Source organism: Zootermopsis nevadensis, unplaced genomic scaffold, assembly GCF_977971745.1.
Source record: "Zootermopsis nevadensis isolate Lab colony 2312 unplaced genomic scaffold, Znev_1.0 Znev_ptg000028l, whole genome shotgun sequence".
Taxonomy (NCBI): domain Eukaryota; kingdom Metazoa; phylum Arthropoda; class Insecta; order Blattodea; family Termopsidae; genus Zootermopsis; species Zootermopsis nevadensis.
In genome coordinates this window covers 2,287,169-2,312,679 of record NW_028259160.1, presented here as the reverse complement: position 1 = coordinate 2,312,679, position 25,511 = coordinate 2,287,169, and the positions used below count along the sequence as shown (strand labels likewise).

At 37.5% G+C, this 25,511-nt stretch overlaps 1 protein-coding gene and 1 long non-coding RNA gene across 2 annotated transcripts in view; one reads left to right on the top strand and one right to left on the bottom strand.

Annotated features, from left to right (window-relative positions):
- Positions 1–10,869, top strand: part of LOC147872316 (uncharacterized) — a 109,616-nt gene extending 98,747 nt beyond the window's left edge. The window contains exon 3 of the long non-coding RNA XR_015537550.1: positions 9,665–10,869. This is a non-coding gene — a long non-coding RNA (uncharacterized LOC147872316). The remainder of the gene's footprint in view (positions 1–9,664) is intronic.
- Positions 10,870–17,127: 6,258 nt separating this feature from the next.
- The window catches only part of LOC110829423 (beaten path IV), a 33,972-nt gene continuing 25,588 nt past the window's right edge, over positions 17,128–25,511 (bottom strand). The window contains exons 4-7 of the mRNA XM_087357073.1: positions 24,336–24,471; positions 21,527–21,660; positions 20,883–21,087; positions 17,128–18,296 (exon numbers count right to left, since the gene is read on the bottom strand). Of these exons, the coding sequence (XP_087213199.1) occupies positions 18,214–18,296; positions 20,883–21,087; positions 21,527–21,660; positions 24,336–24,471 (558 nt within the window). The 3' untranslated portion in view covers positions 17,128–18,213. The remainder of the gene's footprint in view (positions 18,297–20,882; positions 21,088–21,526; positions 21,661–24,335; positions 24,472–25,511) is intronic.

The window sequence follows — 25,511 nt, the reverse complement described above, 5'->3', positions numbered from 1 at the left end:
GGGAAGATAGTGCACGTGGAGGGGGCCAATTTGTGATGGGTTCAACATGTTGGAGGCGGCTGAGCATAATTATCATTGTTGGTTATGTGCGCTGACTCACTGTTCCCTAGAGGACACAGAGATACTTCGCACAATAGCGGATATCTGGCGAGGACATTGACATCTTGCACTTGTAGGGGTCCTTTTCCGTACAATTTCATACAGCATCAGAAATTATGCCTGTTTTTTTTATTATAATCCTTAAAATCCAGTTCTAATTGTCTCTGGACTTTATGTTGGTTTTATTATATTAGGATCGAAACTAGTTTGTATTATGTAAGTGAATAAGGCCACGGTGGTCTAGCGGTTAGAACGCTGACCTTGTAATCCTGGGGTCTCGGGTTCGATTTTCGGCGGTGCCCGAATTTATAACTTGTGTTGGGCAAGGCCGTGGTCTAGGCAACACGGAGTTTTCCTCCGTGGCATCCCAACAATTACTCCATTCACACACAGAAGAAGGCAATGGCAAACCACTTCTGGATCATCTGCCAAGAACGTATATGAACAGGTCCCAGTCCGAGAAAAGGATGGAAGGATCCTGTTCATATGGACCTGTCGTCAGACAGAACACTAAATAATAATATAATAATAATAAGTGAATAAGATACCCATAAAATCACAAAAATTCCCTCTTGAATTAAAGAATGTGGTAAACTTTGTAAGAAGAGACGTTATATGCAACGGTATGAAATTAAATACATAGTTTGTGGGTAAAGGAACAAGAGTAATCTATCATGACGTAGAGTAGTTTCTAAACAATCTGCATGGACATTAATTTCCGTATCGAGTGATTATTTTGTTTTCCCGTTGTGAATTTTAATGTAGTTTGCATGTGGTTCTTCTTTACACCAAATCAATTAACTTTAAGGAAATAAAGCAGCTTGGATTAGGTTGGATTAGAAAGGAAATATTATTGTGGCACCTTAAGCAGAGACTTGAAGACAAACATATGAAAGAAACATTAATGTAGTTGTATAAAGTGATAGCACTAAGAACTCTAAAGTCTGGAAGTGAATTTTGCACAAGGAAAAGACAAAGACATAAGTGAAATACAACAAACGTAGATAGAGGTTAAAGACATACATTTAGAATATAGATAGCGGGAAAGTACTTAAAATACTGGCAGTGCTGGACAAAGTATTGGGATAGAATTACATGGTTGAATACCATAAACAAAGACCGAAGTAGATGGAATGAGTAACTGAAATTGGAACAGGCTTGAGTTCATTCTGTATGATATTAAGAAGTAACTTCTCATTGAGTTTGGTGTTCGGATTGCTCCAATGCCACTGTTTCGTTCGAGGTTGCGTGACGTAACAAGTGGTGGTGGGGGGCCAGTGGAAGGGGTGGTGGTAGGAGATGAGGGAGGGAATGACGAACGCCATTGTGCTGAATTTGACCTCACCCCGCGGAGCACACCCCTTCGAAAATACTGAACACGCGTCCATTATTCCTCACACTTGCTAAAGCAAATGCCAAAGGCAGGGCAGTCCTTTGCGTTGCCACATGGGGGATAGATTTTGATTAGTACCAAGAGCAGAAAACTTCTCCATATGAGAACACACGTTTACCAGATGCATCTTTTCGGATTTTGTACTTGTTTATATTTCGTTACTATTTACCATATGCAAGAATGTTTAAGGTAACGGTTATAAATGTTGATGGGTATATATTATATATCATGGCTAAATAAACGCCACGGTGGTCTAGCGGTTAGAACGCTGGCCTTGTAATCCTGGGGTCTCGGGTTCGATTCCCGGCGGTGCACGAATTTATAACTTTTGTTGGGCAAGGCCGTGGTCTAGGCAACACGGAGTTTTCCTCCGTGGCATCCCAACAATTACTCCATTCACACACAGAAGAAGGCAATGGCAAACCTCTTCTGGATCATCTGCCAAGAACGTATATGAACAGGTCCCAGTCCAAGAAAAAGGATGGAAGGATCCTGTTCATATGGACCTGTCGTTAGACAGAACACTAAATAAAAAATAATATCATGGCTAATTGTTTACGATGAACCAAATTTGTGTTCTTCATGTTCTGACGTAAAATACCTCATATCTTTCTGTCTATCGATTTTCCTATGAGGTAGCTAACCCCCATGGCCAGTGGCATTCTTTTGCAACAGTCAGAAGTGTCTCATTGAAGGAACGCATTAGAAGATGTCTGTCTTCTGGGTTGTTGCGTCTTACAGTCTGGTGGAAGTTTACCGACGCTTCAGAGGTCCTTGCTGCCTCCATCATCAGGGCTATCTGGTATGATTCTACCAGACTATATGGTGCTACAACCTAGAAGGCTGCCATCTTCGAAATCACCCCCGTGAAAACCTAAAATCCTACAAGGCTCAGTGACCTACGTGATCTGGAGTGAAGAACACCTTTGGAGCGTCATTGTACTCGAAAGAGTACATGTTTCAAATCTTGGATTAATTATGAAAATATGGACCTTGTCTCAATTATAAGAAAAACTGTGTTTTGGAAGCTGGATTCTGCTTCCATCTTGAGCTCAAAAGACGAAGAAATACCACAGAATGTCTGTCCGTTTGGTCCCCTTGTTGAGCTATTCACAGATTTCTTTACCCCGAGGACGAAGTAGAATGCAGCTTCCGAAACATGGTTTTTCTTATAATTGAGACAATGGAAGACGTCCAAGAAAACATTTCCGATCTTGGTAAAAAAAAATAATAATTCAGTATTGTTATGTTTTGATTCAATGTAAAGTATACTTTTTTATTACGTGTAGTACCGATACTAAAGTCTCCCGATGTCTAGTAACATGACCTCTCATTGCCAAATTTAACCGAAATCCGCCCTGAAGTTTATTATGAATTATTTTTGTTCACCTTACATAAAGAAATGAATGATAAGAGAAACTCCAGTGAGTTTACGAATTCGCCATTTCTAAGCCATTTTAAGAATATTTGGAAAACCACAGTAGTCGCGCACTGTCTTCGGACACTGGAGTTTTGAGTTCGGGTAACTCAAGTGTCCTATTAATTCTGCCACGTATGTTTATTTTCCTGTAAGATCGCATTTCTCGAAGTACGTATTCAATTTTACTTGTATCAGAGTTCATCTGGTAGCAGGTAAAAATCCTGGAAATTTTTTTAATAATATCACTTTTATCCCATACCCCTTGAAAGCCTTACGCGTACCACCGTTGGTACGTGTACCACACCTTGGGAAACACTGATCTAGGACATGAAATATATAGTACAGCAAGGAATATCATCGTATGTAGGATATAGGTCCCCGGTATCGCCAGGGTGGTTAAAGTAGGAGGTTGGGCGTAGGAGGAAAGAAATGCATATGAAATTTTGATAATTTTTGGGAGAAGAATTTACCCGTGAGATCAAGAAGGAGATAAGTGTACTACTAGGAGGGATGGGGGTGATGCAAGGATGGAACTAACTCAGGATCAGATAGGATAGGTTATTTTGAGTTGCTGTTGTACTTTGAAAGTAAATTTAATCATAGAACAAATCATATTTAAATAAATGATTATGTATGAGGTTCGTCGATAGACTGAAACATTAATCAAAATGACAGCACAAAAGAATGTAAATAGAAGTTGTTTTGAGTTTGTCAGTAAGACAGTACTCTTTCCTTTATTTATTTTTTTTTTAGTTACGAATAACATGGTGGTAGGAAAGTTGGAGGGAAACATTGATGGATGCGGTATGAGCCGGAACACAAAGGTAGACAATATTTTATTCTGTTATATTGTCCTATCTCTTACTCAAGTCACTATACAACACATATTTTTGGTATATTTTCCTCTCCTTTTCTGAGTGGATTTATATCTATTTTCTTTTTCTTCTGAAAAGTTTTCTTTACTCTCTGTTCCACTATGTTCTATTTCCGTCTGTGTTCGTGTAACCTCAGCTGCAACAATGGATATCAGAAGGCTTACAAGAAACATCCATGGAGGCTTGTAATGGACAGTCCAGTCCTCGGCGTCTTTAGAAATCTACGAAATAATCTTTATTTTAAACCTATGAAGCATAGACTTGAACACAGAAAAGAGGAGTTTTAGAGAACCCAGGAGTAAGCATCTTTATAAACCAGAGTCTGTTTTGAGAAGCTAAATCACTTAGAAAGCTTTAAAAAAATCTCGCCTGTTTTGAAACCCAAATCTACGTTTCTGTCTTCATAAGGGCCCACCACTGATACCTGTACTGAGTTAGACAAATCTAGTCCACACTTTCTTATTTCGTCAAAACACATTATAATATTACATCACCATCTAAATCTAGGTCTTTCACATTGTCTCTTTATTCAAGATTTTCTGATAAATATTCTCTATAATTTCTTATGGCTTCCAAGCTCCATATATTTCCCTTCCATCTCATCCTCCGTGATTTTACCATAATACTAAAATTAATATACATGTTTATTTATTTATACATGTTGCATGTATAATTTCGTCTCCATGTTTTGTGACTTGCTTTAAGCGACTGGCAGTCCTTTCCACATCCTTCCAGTACGAGGGCTGAGTGTAGTTTAGTGTAGTGACACGTGTGTTTGGTGGCGCTGGAATCATATGGGCTAGGGAATTGAGAAATGTCTGGATCTCGTTGATTTATCACGTCTCTGGCCCGCAGATATGATGAAGTGGGACGCGGCACGAAAACTCTTAAGAACCCCTCCACAAAGTTGTATCGCGACACTCCACTTCCACTCTGCACTGCTTCACATGAGTCGGCTCTTTGTTGAACTTTATCATTAATAATTTCGGTACATATGTATCATAGAATAAAAGAGTAAGCCCTTCCAAAATGTTGTGAGCGCAAATATTTGACGACAGTAACAAATTAAAATCAAACTCACGAATAAGTTACCAGATATTATTCAGGTTATAAAATTAAGAAGTGTGCGTTGGTTTGACACATAGGACCAGTGGCAAAGATGAAAAATTTATATGTGTGCACTATAGAATTTGTCGGGAAAATTGAAGGGAAACGCCCACTTAGAAGACCTAGATGTAGATGGGAGGATAATATCAAGCGGGATCTATGGGAAATAGGAGTTGAAGGCGATAGGATTTGTTTGGTCCAGGACAGGGACCGGTGGAGGGCTTTGGTTAATTCGGTGATGAACCTTCGGGTTCGGTAACCATCTCGGACTCTTCAGTTCCTGTAGCGGACGTCGTAATTCATAATCTGCTCGTTCGCCTTCGGCGCCAGTGGATGGGTCCCTTGCCGAACCCCTCCTCCCAAAAAGTGCATGAGAGTGTAGTTCCCATCACAGACGAGTTAGTTACATGGTAAGTTTCGTATCCATATTATTTCATGAAGTAAATGCATAATGGGAGAATCGATTTTTTCGTACGTTGTCATTTCCAGTCTTCGTTACTGAAATAATAGTTTCAAAATTAGTGTTAGGTTTTATTTGGTTTCTTTCCTTATTTATCCGCAAAATAGGACCAACGTGCGTTTTATAAATTTGAGGTTATTATTATCAAAAATGTCTGTTAATTTCTTTCTTGCTTTCAGACGACCTGTCAAGATTACAGAGAGATATTTAAGAAAATTAACACAGTTTGTTAAAGTAATGAATGACGAGGAATCAGAAATTTGGGATCTAAAAAAAAAATTATTAATAAGATAATGACCATAATAGGCTATATATAATTTTAGGTTTTCACGGCGGAGAGCCCGAAGATGGCTGTCTTCTGGGTTATAATGCTATATAGTCTGGTAGAAGTTTACCGACGTTTCAGAGGTCCTAAAATCCAGAACACAGCCATAGTAATAGGCTATGCCTCTCAATCTCAAAATACCAAATAAGCTTAATATGCCTAAATATCCCATATATATCTTAAATAAAGCACTAACGTTCATTTATAGAAAGACTTGTATTGTTTACCAATTTTAATAATTGTATAATATTTGTGTGTAAATGGATCCACTTTAAAATTTAATTTTGTTGATAAAACTTGTAATTCTGCATCTAAATAAATGTCCTTATACGCAGACGTGAGGATGGTCATTTTAAGTGTACCGAAACATGTCGCATCAATAAGTTTTTATTGTAATATATTTATCCGGGCGATTCAAGAAAAGCAGTGTAATGTGATTAACCCTAATTGTCGCATTTAATATTGCCATTTAAATAATAATATTGTATTTAAAATCCCCTTTGTTAGCTGAGGATTAGTTTAATGTTTTCAAAGAATAATTAAATGGACATGTCCCTTTCAGAGGGTAGGCATACCTTTTAGTATGTTCTCTTTGCGTCTGTTGAGTAGACCTAATGTTATAAAATCTCACTGCTTTGATTTAATTCTGGTACATTCAGAACCTTTCCCCTTTTGATGTCACCCTCTGCTCTCACTCGGTTGTCGGGGATGCTGTCAGAAACTTCCCGAGCGGGATGAAAGAGCACGAATATACCCATAATGCAGCCAGTCAAATTTGGCTGTCATTTTAGTAATAATGAAAAACAAAGGACAAACTTGGAGTGTGGTAGGACAAGGTAACCAGATGTTTGCAGTGGTTGTGTGTAAAACTACATGAATTACTCGTGTCGCATAGTTTAACGTGTGTTTGGAAATATGAAGATTCACATCTTTATGAGTTGATTTCTTATCGTTCTTGTCATTTGAAGTATTTTCTAATAACAGTCGCAATCCAGGGAGTTGCAACTCAAATTTCAACAGTAGCTGGGACAAAACCGTGCGTTTCGTCCAAGTTACTAGCTTTCGTGTAGAAGAAAAAACACAAAAGCATATACCGAAACTATTACCGACGTAGAAAATGAGACAGCAAGCCACAAAGTACTGTCCACTGGGAAATAATGTTTATGGCACTGACAGTTTATACTTCCTTATCTGTTTCCCCTTCCACCACTATGACCCCTTACTGACGTGGAACGCGCAGATACGCCCTGACTATAGCACAGATCAAAATCACTTTAAGACCACAGTCGTGAAGTAAAGAACAGATTAAAACCTGGGATGTAGCGATCATTAAACTGAAAACTTTTCGTCTTTCTCTTTCCTAACTACTAACGTAAACATGAAACTCTAATGTTATTTTATTTGGGTGTGGAAACTGGTTAGGGGGATATTTGGGTCAGCAGGACAAAATTGCACAATCAAGAGGATAAAAGTAAATGAAAGGGAAAGAACTGGAATTAGAAGGAAAGAAAGTGAGAAGGAAAAGGGGTAGAGAATAAATACAAGAAAATATAATAACAAAGTAAAAACTACATAAAGAAGAAAGAAAGGAGAGACGCAGAAATACAAGAAGAAACAAACGAAAATAAATTTAGAATAACAAAAATTGAAGGAAAAATACATATATTTATTTTTCCAGTCTATACACAAAACTTGTTTTAAAATAATGTTGTTAAAATTATTTATAACATTTACAATATAAATTGCATTATGTTATATTTTATGGCGCTTTTCTGTGTCGTATAATATTACATTTATCACAGCGCTTTTGATTTCGACGACATGTTTCGATGTTTTACCACATCATCATCAGGCTTATCAATTCATATATTTTTAAAAACTATTGTATATTTGTGCATTGCGTTTATTGAGTTATATTGTAAATGTTATAAATAATTTTAACAACATTATTTTAAAACAAGTTTTGTGAATAGACTGGAAAAATAAATATATGTATTGATATAACACAAACATGACGCAATTAAGATATAAATTGAAGGAAAAAGTTTAAAAGAAGAAGCGGAGGAATGAGAAACGGAAGCGACAAATAGGAACAAAAGAATACAGGAAGGAATGAGAAGAAGGGCTGAAGAAATAAAGTTGCTTTCAGAACCCATAGTTCTGGGTTCATGCAGACGTACAGAACGATGCTGTGTGCCATGAATTTCAATTTGTTTATGTTTGTTCATCAACTCACTCACTCCCAGTAGGAACTCTGACAGAGCTTCTGGTAATTGCATGATCGCGTGCCACTGTGCACGGAATCGATTAGACCACCTCACTGCTGTAACTACAGGTAGGTCGTTTAGCAACGCCGCAATCGACCGTTGCGAATCGCTTCGCATCTTCTATCAGCCCCACCGAAGAAATTCAGAATCAATAGGATCACACATCTACCCGTCACAGCACCAGTCTGGAAGATAAGCAGAAAGTATCGCATTCATCTCTTCCTCTCACACTGAGCTCACATTTCTTTGTCTACCATTTTCTTTCCAATTTCACTCTTTTATGTTTATTTTTCCTTATTTATTTCTCCCTCTCTCTCCACTCTTTCCTCTTTCCTTGTTAACTTTTTCGTTTTTCTCTCTATCTCTTGTTATTTATTTCTCTTTCCTCGTCATTTACCTCTTATAACATGCACTTTGCCTCTTCCTTCCCTTGTAGTGTTTCTTCTGTCCATACCCCTAGCACAGAGGTTCCCAAACTTTTATACCTTGCCCCCCCCCTTAAAACATTTCATAAATATCACGCCCCCCTTCCAGAACAAGTGCAAGCAAACAGATTTGACATAAAATTTATCTATGAGTATACAGCACTGTAAGACAACTAAACTGCCCCAACCAAGCAAAGGATGTTAAAAATGTTTCTCCATATTTTGTTAAAAAAGTTTTTCATACAAACAACACCCCCCCCCCCCCAGAAAACTACTCGCGCCCCCCACTTTGGAAACCTCTGCCCTAGCACGTGTAACCGAGTTTTTTCCTTGATAATGTCAAATTTATTTGCTACTTGCCAAGATTTAAGCTTGACGACTATGAAGTTGTCTGTCGTGTGTGAGAGAGTGAACTGTAAAATCTGGTAGAAGTTGTTTCAGAGGTACTTGCAGTCTCCGTTATCAGGGCTAGAGTCACCACCGCCATCGTGCTGAAAAGTCGGTAAACTTCTAATAGGGAATAACATGCAACATCCCAAGAGACAATAGTCTTCAGTTGTTACTTGTCTGTGGGTCCATCTACCAAGATCATACCTGGTATTTAAACGAAAAACTAAACCTTTTACTGATATGACTTTTCAAATAATGTATTTTACGTAAAAATTGGAATTACCTGGGGATCTGCCTTTTAACATTGTAAGTCTGGTCTGTTACATCAGCAAAATGTTCACACATAAACCGTAATGTGAAGGTGTGATGTGATTAATACAGCACAGTGTCATGAAATAATTCTTTTAAAACTTAATTTGTCCCACTACACGTCATGGTGGCGCTTGGGAGTGGAGGAGATATAGCTTTTACTCGTTTTTGACCTCGGCACTAGATAATTATTAGTAGTCATTGGTGGTCATTATCACGCCCAGTAAATTTATTTTAATTGAAAAATTTATAACGCATGTCTTACACGCCGTTCTGAGAATTGGCTTTGCTAAAGTCTTCAGATTATTGTCGTAATAAAAATACGTTTGTATTTTCTGTATTGTAAACACAGCTGTCGGGATCAATCTCAGAACTCATTTTATGTTAGCTACCAGATAGCCACTTAATAACAAAAATAATCTTATAAAATTACAATGACAACCAGTAACTTTAAATTGGGAGTATAGTCAAGTACCCAGCGTCGTTCGTATTAAATTTATACCTACTGTACTTCAGACTGGACAATGGACAATATAAATTTGGTCTAGGAATTAGGCTGGCACCTGAGTAATAATTCTTCTTTCTTGCTTCCAGTTTGTGGTGTCATCAAAGTTAGAAACGTCTGCCTGGCTGAAAATTGGTAAGAATCGTCTTCTGGTGTAAGACCGCCCATAAGCAGCAGTTGCATTAACTTTCTGTGATCACGATGATCGTTGGTAGAAGAACAATAGTTAAAAATGTGCACGTAATTACAGTGGGAATGTCCTCCACATAAACAGATTCCATTTTATTAGTTGTGAAGAATTTTGAGGATGCATAAATATCTACACCGGATCAGGCTGGTCTCAAACCAGAATCCTTTCCACTAGAGAACAACTTCTAGAGCCCAAAGGTTTATTCAGAGGTGCCTAAGAATGTAAGAGTAGATCTGAAATTATTTCATTGAGAAGTGAAGTGAAACCAAGTAGAAGCCAAGTGGTTCAGTTCATCCAAACCAAATGAGGAACTGTCTGTCAGCTACATTTCGTACTGTCTCGAGTATTAGCCATAGAAGTTTCGGGGTGCTCCCCAGCGCCTCTGGATGGCATGATTCAACACTTCGAGCGTGGGCAACGTGTCCATCTCACGTGATGATTGAGCAATTTCGGGCAGTGTTCCGAAAGTAGCCGAATGTTCTTCAGGCAGGGGAGAGATAGCTAACACTGTATTGCGATGCAATGGTAACAACAGAGTAAAATATTTAATATTTTATTACTTCTGTCGTTTCAAGTCAAGTAAATATAAATAATTCTTTGTAAATAAGTGTGAGTGAATATAAATCCACATGTTTCCTCAAAAGAACCAACGTGTACTCAGTGAAACTGTTATAATATGGACTTTCTCCGAAGGTCAAGAAAACGATCGTGTGCCGGGTTTAAAGACGTTAAAACGACATTGATTCTGAACGTTGTCTCAACAGTGTTTCGGTAAGAATAGAAGTTTAGCCCAGCAGTTTCATGAACATTGTCGAAGTGGCACATCATCATGAAAACACACGTCCAGCACACATTACTGTCAATCCGTAATGCTTCGGTAATAAATCAGGTGATATTGTATGGACGCTTCGCATATCAGCCACATATTCCGTGATTCTTTTCTGTTGTGATGCGTGAAACGTGTCATGAAATGTCATAGCTTCAGGGGCATTCAGAATATTCGAACACACGTGACTTGGCTGCTAAGCAACTTTACAGCAAATGACCTCCAAGGCTGACAACACTGCTGCACTCTAGAAGAGGACGAAGCTTATCCGGGGCAAGTTAATGGTGAGTAACACGAACTCTGAACTTTCCATGTCAATTAAATTTTTTCATATGTAGCTGTGAGTAATCTAACCTGAAGTTTCTTTTGTGGTGATCATTATAATAGTGAAGGATCGTCATAGTTACTTTAATACGATATGTGGTATAAGCGGCCATCTAATAGTACCGCGGTTATCTGCCACTTTAAAATGTGTAGAGACCATACACAACTTCACTTTGTATCTCTTCCGAAATTTTTAGATATAATTTTTACTTGATAATATAATCTAATCGCGAAAAGCGGAATATAAATAAAAGCTATTGAAATTAATTTGGGGTAGAATTGTGCTGATAAAACCGCTTATTTGGCTGTAGCGTGATTTGCAAAGCGAATTTTATTTTACATATTTGGAATATATTAGCAAAGTAATATTTTAATTGTTACTTAATTTAGTACGTGTGAGACTGCGAAAGATTTAGAACCACTGTTATAATCCTACGTGATGTAATGTAAATAAAGTGTGGGAGATGGAAAAGAAAGAGGTAATTAAAGGAAGGAATCAATAAATAAACAGAGGTGTACGAAGTGACATTTCAGATTCTCGCGACGACGAACATGAAGACAGTCTTCTGGGATGATCGCCCTGATGATGGGGGCAGTAAGTACCTCTAAAACGCAAGTCAATAACTACCGGACTTCACTACACACGATCACAGCAGATAGTAATAATCTTCATACTCATCGCCGTGAGAACCTGAAATCTCACTGATTTAAATCGCGTCTGAGTTTGTAAATTCTAACACGCGACCAGTAGTGTTTGGTCTGGACAAGGCGGGTGTAAGAGACAGATGAATAAAGATGTGCGGTAAGACGTTTCTTCCCAATCAATTATGTAAACATTCAATTTAGACTGCACAGGGTAGCTCCACCCCGGGGCGAAGTGTCATTTATCACTCACATCTCAACTCAACTACTTGTATCACTGTATGGGAGCAGATCATGCGAGCAAAACTGGTTTATAGCAAACGGCATTATTTGTTGCTATTCTTAAATAAGAAGTAATTAACTAAACTGACCGTCACAAAGGCTGGTGGAGCAGAAAGATACAAATGGCATCTACTTAACGCTTGGAGTAACTGAATACTTTATACATAGATTCTCTCCAGCTGAATGGCTCACGAGAGCACGTGACACTAGATGCGCAGAAGTGTCCGAAACATGTCATATTTAATAATGGTCATTTTAAATTCATGTTACATTGCTTTTCTAACTAAGTAACTAACAAATGAACTGGTTGTATGATACAATAACTTCTTGAGCAGTCTATCGAGAAATATCCTGCATTACCGGAAATCAAAATTTAATTATTGAGTTCAAGGGAATTTTCCATTGAATCAAGTCGACACGTAAAGACTTTTTATCTAAGATTCATTATAAAATTAGTTTTCTCTCTCTCCTTAAGTTTTCTACGTAATTTCATAATAACGTTATGGAAAAAAAAGACTGGTTGAAACACAAATTAAAGGAATCGTAGTTTGAGAAGAAGGAAAGAGGCAAGAACTTGAGAAGATATCTTGTCATTTATAGAAACAAAATATGACGTTTAAATATTAAATATATTTATTTAAAATAATAGTGAAACAACTTGATGTGGATATCTCGTGAGACACTCAAGATACTCTAGGCATATGGAATAGTGCATTCGTTAGTAGACCTAAGTCCATAAATCTTTAAATTAAAAAATGGCTTTTTGTCCATTGGAAATCTTAAAATAAAAGTGTACAATGGATATAGAGTTTGTATAAACACTTTCGTGTGTTTCAAGTCGACGAATGGTACGTTTTTCATAACACGACAATCCAAAATGCATTGTCAGATTTGACATGGCGACGGAAGGAAGCGGGGGTGGGGGGGTGGGGTGGGGGTGGGGGGTCATGGAAAAGTGATAGAGCTTTTCTTCGACAGCCTCACAGTGACATCAATTTTATTATTTTTCAGAGCCTATCGGAATTTCACATCCTCCTCTAACTCAGCCACTATACCATTTTCTCCCTCTCTTTTACTCAGGTTTCCCTCTCTCCTTCCCTGGAGGGAAACCAAAAAAACAAAAAAAACACATGGAGCGAAGTCAGGCAATTTCTTATTTTCGTCTTTGGTGTGAGTGAGACTCGAGGCTGAAGGTAAAGAGTTTTTGGTGTAATTTTCAAACCGCCTGAGGGTTCTGGTTTAGTGCTGTCTCGGTCTGCTTCAGTTCAAGACATCGTGATTTTCTCCCCTCTCATTCCCCCATCCCACCCCATCCAACCCCCATTCCATACCTTCTTCGTCCTTCTGCCATCTTTCAAAACTTAAGCAAGCTTAAGGAAACGAATTATAGCAGTAAGATAGAAAGAGACAGGACTCTATAAGGAACGGAGGGGGTTGAATGCAGGGTGGAAGCCAACTAGGATTAATTTGTGGAAAACACACAAGTGTTCGGTTAGTCTATCTTTTACCATTCGCCCTCTGAAACCTATCTGCTTCATCACCTCAGAAAAGTTTGCCATCTTTTTTTGCTTCATTATTCTTTTTTCTAGATTGCAAGCAATCCCTGTGCTGATAAACCGAGTTGAGTGGATGAAGGTAGAAAAGGATTTGATGATTTTCATACAAGTAAATATAAGACACGTGATACGATTTCTTAATCACTCGGCTACTTAGAAAATTCCACGCCTTTTGGGCAACCAGAAGGTTTGTCACTGTGTTCACAGGAGGCCATCACTCGTTCATGTCATGAACTAATCCAGTTCAATACAATCCAGTACACCCCATTCTTTTAAGATTTATTTTAATATTATTATCCCTAAGGTAGTATATTTGCGTCATATTGTGAATTAGGTTAATATTTTAATATTTTCCGTCAAATAACAATTTCAAATAAGATAATAAAATATAAAATATTTAAAATATCATTTCACGTTCCGCATCGAATGATCGATTTACAAATTGGAACGTCTCTTACGACATGTTTCGGTTATATTTAACCGTCCTCAGGTATAAATTAGATTGGTAAATTTAAAACTCGAATTACAATCATTTACAATGTTATGCAGTTTATTGAAATGTTCTTATCAGATTACTCTTATATATTAGAACGAAGGTACTGTTTTTTATATGGCGTGGTTCATCTGATGTTCAATATTAGTCTGTAAAGCAATGATTTAAATAAAAACATTAATAAATATGGAGTAATATAGAAAACAAAATGATGGAAGTAAATAAATAGTAGAATGTATAAGTAAAATAAAATAAAATTGATTTAATAAAACATATCGGTGATGAGTTATCCCTTTTATGTCAAGGTCTTGAAAGTCCATTATGCATTTCTCATGTATCTTGTGCCTGCTCTTGTTGAACGGATTTTCATGAAATTTTATATCGGGTTAGTTTAATAAATCACGTAGACAATGGGGTTAACACCGCACCTCAGAATGTTATTTGACCGGCGCAAAAGATTTAAACGTTTTAGATCGGAAACACATGATTTGCAACAACTTATAAACTTTACCGTGTAAGATTTCTTTTATGGTACCGGTCTCAAGGGACACGCTGTATAATTCTGTCATTAGACTGTAGATAATGTACTCCACTGATGGAGTCTGTAAGGAAACAATAGGAACAGTTACTCCGAAGATAAGCTAATTGCAAGAAAACAGAACCCAAGCATGGCGTGGAATATCCGTGTTTTCATTTGTGTAGCGGTAAATCCTCACAACGAAACTCGAGAACGAACAAAGGATGGAAATGGAAAATTTCTTTAATGGATTAATGACTGCTCAAAGACCCAGAAAAGTTTCTGCATTCCTTTCTAAAACGATTTTCTTAGTTCTGGAAGCGGTTAAAACTTCTTGAAGACTCAACTTTTTTTTTTTTTTTATAAAAGAAGAGACATTAAGTAATCCTTTTCGTATACGACAGAGAAACTTGTGCTTAGTGTTGAATCTCATTTAAGAAAATAACTGTAAAAGTAAAGTGTGTTGCCTTGGAAACATAATTTATGGGACATTGTTTCGTTTGAAAATGGTATAAAGGGAAAGACGGTTCTTGCAGAAATATTAAAACTTTGTTTCCTACTTCGGAGTGTTTACAGTGGAGTTCACACTCAGAAACCATACAACTCTAACGAAACAGAAATCTCTGAAATTTCATAGACTTACTTTGGGTCTATTGATAAACCAAATTAACTCTGCAGAACATCATACATCCTATATTTGACGTCTTCATGGCAGTGAAGGCATCGATGTTGATCTGCTAAGTTCTTACACTGTGTGAGCTTGTAGGTAGATACCAGTGTTTGAGAGGAATATTAGTCAATTATAAAGACAGCCCTGAAGATGGAAGTAATTTATTTTACCGAAACGTTGTTGTAAACCTATAAGTCCACACGGCGTCGCTATCAATAAGACTACATCAACATCGTTCAGCATAGATTGTGTATGATGTGTTAATTTAGTGATCAAACAGGCTGTAGGAACTGAGAAAAACTTCGAAATTGTGGAGGTTATGAGAGGCGGCATTTCTAAAATAAGTTTCTGAGTGTCACTAATGATGATAGAAGGGTCTCTTGCACGGTTGTTTGCCAATTATACGGTTTTCGTGCTAGAAAAGTGTGCGTTGTTATTACGACTAATGGCGCAGTTGAGTTTGCAGTCATGCGATATCTCAGTCACGAGGGACCAATATGAGTCGTGTTTTTAAAGCTCTCAGTTGTATCAATTTCTTTTTCATATTTGTTTGAGTGAACGCTACAAGTGTTTCGTTAATCTATTTTTTTTTATTTCTCTGTGTAATCGAATTATGGTTCTAATTGGTTTTTGATTCGTTTAATCTTCTTATTTTAATGATTACGCCTTATAGTCTTTTCCAATTCGTAAATACTTTTGAAATTATGATTCCTTTTAGACATTTTGTAGGATACCTTAGACGGGGATCGGCCTGTCAAAGGCAACTTTATACGTAAGACAATTTTATTTTGGTACACTATCACCGAAATCATTTTTACTTCCTCGATACCTTTATGTATTAATTATATTTGTGCAGATTTTGTTAGTTAAAACTGCGAAGTTACTTCCTTAAAACGGGAGATATAAGATCACTAACTTACCTGTTTACTCATTTGTTCGATCTGTCGCTCACGTGACACGAAGTGTTCACTTTTATCGTGCATAGTCTGTACTGTTTTGTAAAATATCATTATGGTGATAATATCTAGGAGGATTAGATGTGTGAAACGTGTAGCACGCATGGGAAGTTGATTTAATGTTCTCATGAATTTTATCCTTGTGTGGATGCGTAGGTATATACAGTGTTTCGGATTAACATGCTACCTCCATCTTCAGGGTTGAAGTTCTAAAGTGACGTAAAAAAAAATTAATCGGCAAATTGATAAATCTCTTGGAAAACCTGCGCATAGATGAGACGATCGAAATAAAATAGTTCTAAAGTAGTAGTGTGGAGGATAGGGTTTTTTTGGTGCAGTATAGGGACCAGTGGCGGTCTTTTGTGAGCAGGTTAATGAAACTTCGAGATTTATATGAAGACGTACAGTGGTCGCTCCAAACCTTGCGTTTCTTTGCTACATTACTGGCTTCCGGTTGCAAGGAAAACGCACATATTTTATGTAAATCAATAACATTACCAGATACAACGCTCTACAAAGTATACCATGGCGAATTAATGTTTTTAGAAATTACAGTATATTTTTTCTTACCTGCTGTCCATCCTATCTCTCTAATTCCCTTGTTTCTTCCCAACTACTGTAATTTCTTAACACTTGAGCGACTGTCAATGATGTATTTAAATGCGTCATAAATAAATACTGTGTTAGGATGTGCCCTGAATTTATCTGGCTCAGGGTAAGAATCGGTGGCGGGCTGTTGTGAACAAGGTAATGAACCTTCGGGCTACGTAAATTACTCGTAATATCTTTACTAGCTGAGCGACTTTGAACCTCTAAAGGCCCTACTTACTCTCTGCAATTTAACCTAAATCACTTAATATCAAGTTACTTATGAATGCCAAATAATTCGTCACAAAATTTCATGCTTCGAGGTGGTAACAAACTCGTATTACGTTGCAACATAAACAGGCGAGTCCAGGCGAGTGAAGACAGCTCGGAAGTAGCAGCGTAGCGAAGCTAGCAACCCAATCTAGCGACTTCAAGCTGCGCTTAAAGGGTAGGGGGGGAGTCTTTCCTTGACAAAATGTTGGTTCAAATAAATACGCAGTTACACATATTGACTACTGATAAGGCAGTTGAGGATATATTTATATGTATATATATTCTTAACATTCTAAGCTCAGTGTATTGTTAAGATACAAAACAGCTGTCATTGTAATGATATGAATTATTTATAGAGTAATTATAGGCCTTCTGAAAAGAAATATAAAACTTAAACTCTTTTGTGTTAATTACACAGATTAACTGAGTCACCAAATCGGTCTGTAATTGGAACGTAATTCTATTGACTTTTTTCGAGTTGGTTTTGAGGCGTGTCTAATTGTGTAACTGAAACACAGAGGGCAGAGTAGCATAAAGAACCATGAAAAAGAGACCGAAATTGAACTTGGTTTCTGATTTAGAAGACGGATTATTCGCACTATTTAAAAGAAATGTGTTAATTAAACAGCTTAGAAGAAACTGTGTTTGTTTTCTTTCCGCGTATCTCAAACCCGAAGCTTCTGAATGGAATTTGACTAAATTTAGTTTTGGAGTATAGTTTAGTTGTATCTACGTTAAAATTTAAAAATTCTTCTCCGTATTTGAAACTCAAAATTTTAACATCTGACTTGACAATTTAATTCGTCGTCGGAAGCGACCCCCATTATTTCGGTAGGAGAAATTAGGTGTCTGATCTTTTCTGTGTAATTAATTCTCATGTCTTCAACACTTGAGTAACACATCATAATGTACAGTATTACTGTTTTTGTATAGTCATTAATACGTATGGTAATATCACATTTCTACATTTCACACGCTGTATTTATTTCAGTCAGTATAAAAGTAAGTTGTTTCTCACATTTTCCAAGTTTCCCTGACACATTCCTACATTACACTAAGATGTAGTTTCGAGATGTAATTACATGTTTCAGTATTTGCTCACAACTTTTACGCACGCAGTAAATTTTTATTTTTGTCCATTTCTTCACGCATTTCTCGCATAATATTCTCATATTTTTAAGCTGTTGTTAAAAACACACATTTAACAATTCCACCATTTTTAAGGAAGAAAAACACCATATATGCACTTCGTAAACTTTCAGATATGAATGGAACGCGGGTTTATACAGTTTTATGCGAATTTTTAGTTTAAAATTCCATGTCATGTGACGAACCACGTAGCAAGATAAACCAGCAACAACGTGGTGACAGCTGAACATGGGGATCGCCCCGCGTGTCCTTTAACTGAAACAAAACAAAAATGATATGGAGGAATTAACAATACAAGAATACAATAATTAATACGTTTAATGAATAATTAAAAGAAAATTATTTTTATATATATTCATAAATGTGCATAGAGAATGTAGCATTGATTATAAATTAATAATTCAGTTAGCGATGAACGAAACGGTGGTGGGCATAGATCGATTTGTGCACTAAGATCGACTGTGGCAGACTGCAAACAGAGAAATGTAAACTAATGTTTCAGACTTTGCATTATTACATGCGGTGTGATCCGCATTGCAGCAATGGATTTGTATCTGTAACAAATACGCATCAGTTCCAATGTGGCAAGTCTATATAAAGTGGTAAAGAACGTATTTTGAAAGACATGTGAACTTCAGTTTGAGTGCGTGTAAGTTTGGAAAGTAAATTCTGTGAGCTGCATTGTATCACCATGCCGCAGATGGATCCATGAAACGATTTTGGAAGCGAGGAAGTGGTTTAATAGCAAGAAGAGCTTACTTAGGGACGGTAAATAAGGGTTGGGGTTGGCAATACCTGTATACAGGGAGGAAGTTTGCGTGGGGACTCCCAAGCCATCAATAACTCACGTTCTGTGCTGTACGAAGCGGGAAATGTAGAGCAGTGCGGTGTGGTCAGACGAGAATTCTGTCTAAAATCACGTAAGAAACGTGGGCGGAACACGGAGTATTGTTCCAGAACAAGAGCACATTGTCAGAAAAATAATACATTTGTAGGAATAATTATTCGAGACGAAGAGCGCGAGTGGATTGATAATCTGTATTCGTAAGATGGGGTAAATGGAACAAGTCATGAACTATCGATAGACCCTAGAAAGCCCACGATTAAATTAGCAGGGAAGTATTACAACATTCTCGTTGCATTTGGTATCGACATGACTCTAATTAGGTTAATTAAAATGTGTTTAACAAAACAAGTAAAAGTCTATATAAGTCTGATAAAGTTCGTGTTTGTAATTAATTTAAACAGGGCGAATCATCCTGTTTTTAGAGTTAGGAAGCACCTCTGAAACATGGGTCAACTTCTACGAGATTACACGGCGTAATATCCCAGGTGGCTGCGTCGTCTTCATATTCGTGAGAACCCGAAATCTAACCAATATAACTATTCGCTGCATAGCGTATTTGTATATCATTATTTATTACAGAAATATGTAGCTCGTACACTAAAACATGTAGTCGCTACAGTAAAGTATATTAAAATAATTAGATACTATAAGGTAATTACTAAAAACATTTCTAAAAACATGGTATATTTTTATGCATGAGCTTTTTAGGAATTGTATATTACCTCATAGATCCCTAAATTCAGGTTATTATACCTGAGAAAGAGTATTGCAGAACCATGTTGCTCTAATACATATATCAGCTGTGCGGAATAAGTGAATTGTTAATGATACGCGTATGATTGTTGTGTGTGATTGTGAGATTGATATTCATATGAATAAATTACAACACCAAGCTTGCTTACGAGCGGAATTAAAAGTAAATGTTGGATGTTTTCGTCATATGGGTGGTATTACTACTTAGAGCAGGCCAACTGCGTCTTTGACATGCTGATTCAAACACAAAAAATACACAACTCCATGTTGCTTGCGGACTAAAGTTGAACCACACTCGCAGTATGTCACCGTCTGACCTTGAGCTAAGGCATGTCCCGGCCGCCCCTACAGTGTTGCCATTTACACAACGAAAATATCCCATTATTGCCCGTAGTTGTTGAAACTCCTTCATAGAAGGCTGGATGGCAGGTTGCATGATCTGTCTTTCATTTGTGGATCGCAGTTCTCTGGATTGAGACACCGTGCATTCTTTTAGATGGTTACCAACTTTTCAGAGGAACGTATTTTCTAGGTAGTTGCAGATGGAGGAGGCACTTTCCACCGATATAACAACAATCTATGAGACTGCACGGTCTCATGTACACATTTACTGCAATTTACCTAAAATCTCATAGGAAAAAACTTTACATTCCATTCAATATACGTTAACGCCTCTACTCGAAGAAATATCTGTCTGCTCTTAACATGGTAGCCAATGTCCATCACCATTGACAATACGAATACACCGTATGTGCAATGCTAAAAATTCTAAACTAAGTTCTGACGGTGGCGACTGTTGCAGCAAGAAAAGTAAACGAGACTCTAGTATAATATTATTTAATTCGTTATTAATTTAGTTTAAACGTTATAGGATACGGATATTTTGAAGTTCCTAAAATTAAATGTAAATGCTAGTATATTTCTGTTTTCCTACATAAATTGTATGGGATATTAGGAATAATGCATCGGAGAGTACCTTGACGTGATCGTAGCCTATTTTTAGGTTCCAAATTACCAAATACTTGTATTGTATAAAGATACTGTTAAATAGCTCAGAATATACTGTGTCCTGATCAATACTCAAACCTGAGACTTTGGGTATACGAAGAAATATTTCAACCCATTCACTTGCGATGTTCGATCTTTCCGTGATTACTGATTAACCCATGCAAGGAGGAGTGGACGTTCGTAGCACAAAATGAGTTAAACTCTGTAGTAACGAAGGTGAAATGATTACATACCTAGCAGGAGAGCCTCTCTGTTGTCCTCGAGAGGAAAGACGCGGTCTCGGTACTCGGAGTGCTGCAGACCGGTAGAGATGGTTGCCACGCAACGGATCTGCATATGACCCGACCGGAAATGGTGTGGCATGACCTCGAACTTCAGACCCACCACAGAGGTAACCAACCCGTGTTGCTGGACAACTGCGTCGTAGTCTGACACCACCTACAAAAAGAAAAAAAATTGCAGTAGTTCGGCTCATATTCTGCACTGGACGCAAAATACCTGCAAGCCTGTGCTACGTCACAGTAAGATGAAAGCGGTAAGGGGGGAGCAAGGCGTCGTATACGCTATGGATTCTCCTTCCACCCAATACCTGGGCTAGTTGGTCGCCGGTTCCTCTAGTTGTAAAGTTAAACCAAGCTCGGAGATATTTTGCGGAAAGTGTACGGACACGATTATGTTTGAATTAAATTATCCAACGATCTGCAGTTTTCTTATCTTTCATTAGAGTCAAATGTTTTTGGATTGGCCTTATGCCTTATGGTGGACGGAAAATAACTCCGAGCTTAGGCTACGCCACAGTAAGAGGGGTTGGAAGATGGAAATGGCCGGGGGCGGGGGGCGACATAAAGGAGTCTGAGCATGCTCGTGTGAGACTTACCGGTCTGCCGTTGATGTACCATCTAAGTCTTGCCGCTGGAAATGATTTTCCAGATGTACAGTTGAGACTGATGACGTCACCGACCTGGTAAATTCGCTCCTCTCCGGTGATCTCAGGGCCCTCTTTCGGAAGAGCTGAGAACAGTAGTGACGTAATGATTTACGTAGATACATGAAAAAGAGAATAACTGTGGAAACGAAAGAATAGGAAAATTCTAAGGATTAAGGAATGAAGAAAAGAGGAGCGGAGGAAATGGAAGATGGAAAGACAAGGGAAGAGAGTTGGTGGACATAAATGAGGGAGAAGAGACATGAAAAGAAACAGAAAGGGCAAGAAATATGAAGTAAACGCGGGAGGAAAGGAAGAATGGAAACAGATAAGAAAGAAACGGGGCAAAGAAGGGGCGAAATAAGTGACCTCAAGTTTCTGTTATTAAGTTTACTGTTTGTTATATTTATAATTTCGTATGTAACTATTAAGAGACGAATATATAAACAAAAACATTAAAACAAAGTCCTAATGAAAATGTTTGATCCTAATTAAAATGAAAAAACGGGGACTGGAAACTATTAAACAGTCAAAAAAATTGTTATTTATTCCTGTAATAGAGTCACGTTGCTTAAATAGTGGAGGTTGATGACGTAGCTTGAATTGAGAAAACATGAAATGCATATATAATTTTGTTACCCAGTGTAGAACGTGAGTGGGGGAGGATCAGTAAGTTTAGTGACTGGCTACAGAATGGAAGACGGGGTTCGATCCCCGACGGAGGCAGAGGATTTTTACTCTAGTCTCGTAATATATGGTCAGGGGGTCAGTTAGAATATGTGTCAATCTGTTTATATTGCAGATAAGTTACTCATTCAGTTTATTAATTAATATCATATTAGCATTTCGGAATAGGAACCAGAAATGCAAGGAAATGAAAAATGAAGTTACAAATAAAATATTTCAATTAGCATTTCGTTTATAAAAACGATGCGTTTGTAGCATCTGTGACAAAATTACAAGTTAAGTAAGGATTTCACTTAGTCTATTGCTTCGTGGTTCAAGCAGGCGATCTAAATTGCAACCAATCTGTATTTATAAGTTGCCATGGCAACTTGATGATGGATTATTTTAAGTATGAAAATTTTGGGCGTGGTGTTAATTTCCGGTTTCTCTTTGTGTCTTTCATAACTTCGGTCTATGTTCCTCCTGTTTCTTTTTTTAAATGTTTCCGAGTTTTATGAAAAATGGCAACCATTACATTGCCACCAGTGAGTGTAATATGAACGTGGCTCGAATGTAAATTGCATACAAAGTTAAACATTAATCACGATTCCCCGTCTAGTTTCACCATTTTTCGTACCAGACGGGTTTTTTGTTCGTGTATTGTATTAATAACGTAATATTGTCAGTTTCCCTGTTGTGCACAAAACAATTTAAAAAATTGACAAAATGATTTAGCTTATTGACTGCATTTTACATACTTTACGGAACGCGATTTGTAATTTGGATGTCTTGCATAAATCCATAATTCTATACCGTGAAATGTATTCACTCTGGGCTAATATATCAATTCTTGAACCCTATCATTTTATTGTTCTTCTGACTTTCAAGGACAGACAAGACGGTTCAGTGGAACATTTGCATGACTCGTCGACAGTTACTGAAAATAGATTCTTATACCCTGAGTTTTCTTCTGGCGTTTTGTCGATATTCTGTTTACTTTTGCCTGTATATGAATTTATTTTATCTCTTGTAGCATGTCTTCTATTTAGGTTACCAAGAGATAAATGACAGGATGATATTAAAACGAATAAGAAAGAAATTTGGTGTAATTTAAGCTGGACTCAACTGACTCAGGATAGGGGCCAGTGACCCGGTATTGTAGACAGTTTAAATGAACATTCGTAGTTAATAGAAGAGCGGTGAATTTCTTGTCCAGCTTCGCGACTATCAGTTTTAAAATAAGGGCTCTGTTGCAAAGAGTTTGTGGGTTAGACATTCTTCTGGGTCATGAATTCTTAAACTTTTATGCAAATTATGTCATTGTTCCCCTATAACGCCGGTTACCTCCTTATGAAAATTGGAAATATTTATTTCGGTTGAGTATACATATGTTCCGGGTGTCTTAACATTAATTTATCCAAGATGTAGTATATATCTTAGTCACCATTGTGAGCAGATCACGAGCTGCGTGATTGACTTCGCCAGAGTCCAGTCAGTTTTCAATCCAAAGGACATCGTTGCCTTTTCCGAGGGGACAAAGCAGTCGGAGCGTGTAACTTCCCAGTCACTCACTTACAGTATCGATGATAAAAATGCGTGAAGGTATATCTAGACTGCCCCACATGTCTTAATGGCATGGTGCTTAATTGAGCAAGGGACAACTTGAACTATACTTTTACCTTACGTAGGAATCGTAGCGAAACGTGCTAGCCTGCGTTGTGTATACAGTTTATACTAACTACATCCATTGAATTAGAGTAATTTATGAGAAGCTGATTGGTATTCATATAGGCGAAAAATGTCTTCTTAGGTTACGTTCCTCAAATTCTATTGAAACCATCCCCCCCCTCCCAAGCTACTTACATGGGGTGTAGCGGGACTTCTTAATCTTTGACGTTTATAAGCAGCCGCTACTGGTCGAAGTGATTTCACGCGTTCAAGTTTTCTGACCAAAATTTTGAATTAATTTCTTATCTCGCCCTCTCATGCTGTATGCGTTGTCCATGTGTTTGATTTGGTCGCCTTAACGACGTTAATGTTAGGCGTTTTGTGGAAAGGGGCCTAAATAGAGTATAATGTTTGTATTGTCACATACCGACTACCTCCATTCGACCTTCGCCGTGTACCGAAGTGAAGGAGGGTGCCTCAGCTGAAACCTCGCATCTGTAGATGCCACTCGCCTTGAGGTTGACATTCTTCAGAAGAACCTCCTGGCTGTCTGACAGATGGTGCTGTAATAGAATCAGAAAACTACTACATATAGTAACTCATTTTTCTAGAAAATAATTATCAAATGGAAAGCGAATCTGGAGTACTACAAGAACTTCAAAAATAACTAACCCCGTGGGACCGAGTCCTTAATGAGAAGCTGATAGTCGCTCTGCTGGACAACAAATTTCCCTGCCCGAAAGTTCATTATCGTGTTCACAAAAGTTCACCACTGGACCCTGTCCCGAGCTATATGAATCCAGACCACATCCTGATAGATTACTAAGTTTATACCATGCAACACACTCCTTGAGAATCCAACAGTCGCTTAGGTGATAAGAGTAATGTCAACGTTGTAATAACGTAGTACTTAGCACGGATGATACTCGGCGTTTGTTTTTATAAGTTCAAAGGGACGAGAACGAAATAAGATTAAGATACGAAAGAAATTATCGTTTGATTTCAACGAGCATATTCAGTTAGTTTGTGTGTAAATAGAATAATATATTTGAATAAATACTTCAAGTCACTTTTTATGGCCTGACATGACCTTTCATTACGGGTTAGTTTTGTTCAGTTGATTCTTTTATGATCTGCGGAACTACTTATTTGCCCAACGAATCGCACTTTAATGTAAAACATTATATTAAGTCTTTACAGCGATGTGAGCTTAGATAGTGGAATTCAGGGTTGGAGATGGAGACAGCTTGTTGCTCTGAAACGTTCGTATATAACCAGATGATAATGTCTTAACAAACCTGTTTTACACAATGTAAAGAATAGGGTTTTATATAATTTACAAAATTCCTTTGTTTGTTACATTAGATATTTGTTTTCAATTATTTGCAATGTGTATACTACCCTCAAACGAACTACCTTTTTTGAGTACCTAGTAAAGAAACTATGAACAAATTTTGAAATATTTGGTTGCATCAGTGTATCTTCAATATATAGAACAAAGAAGTTTTCTGTTAAGTGTTAGACAGTCAGATTTACGGTCCTCGGGTCAGATATCCTTACTGAGATTTTTCGTAATTGTTCCGATTCCGTTCAGGAAAATTCT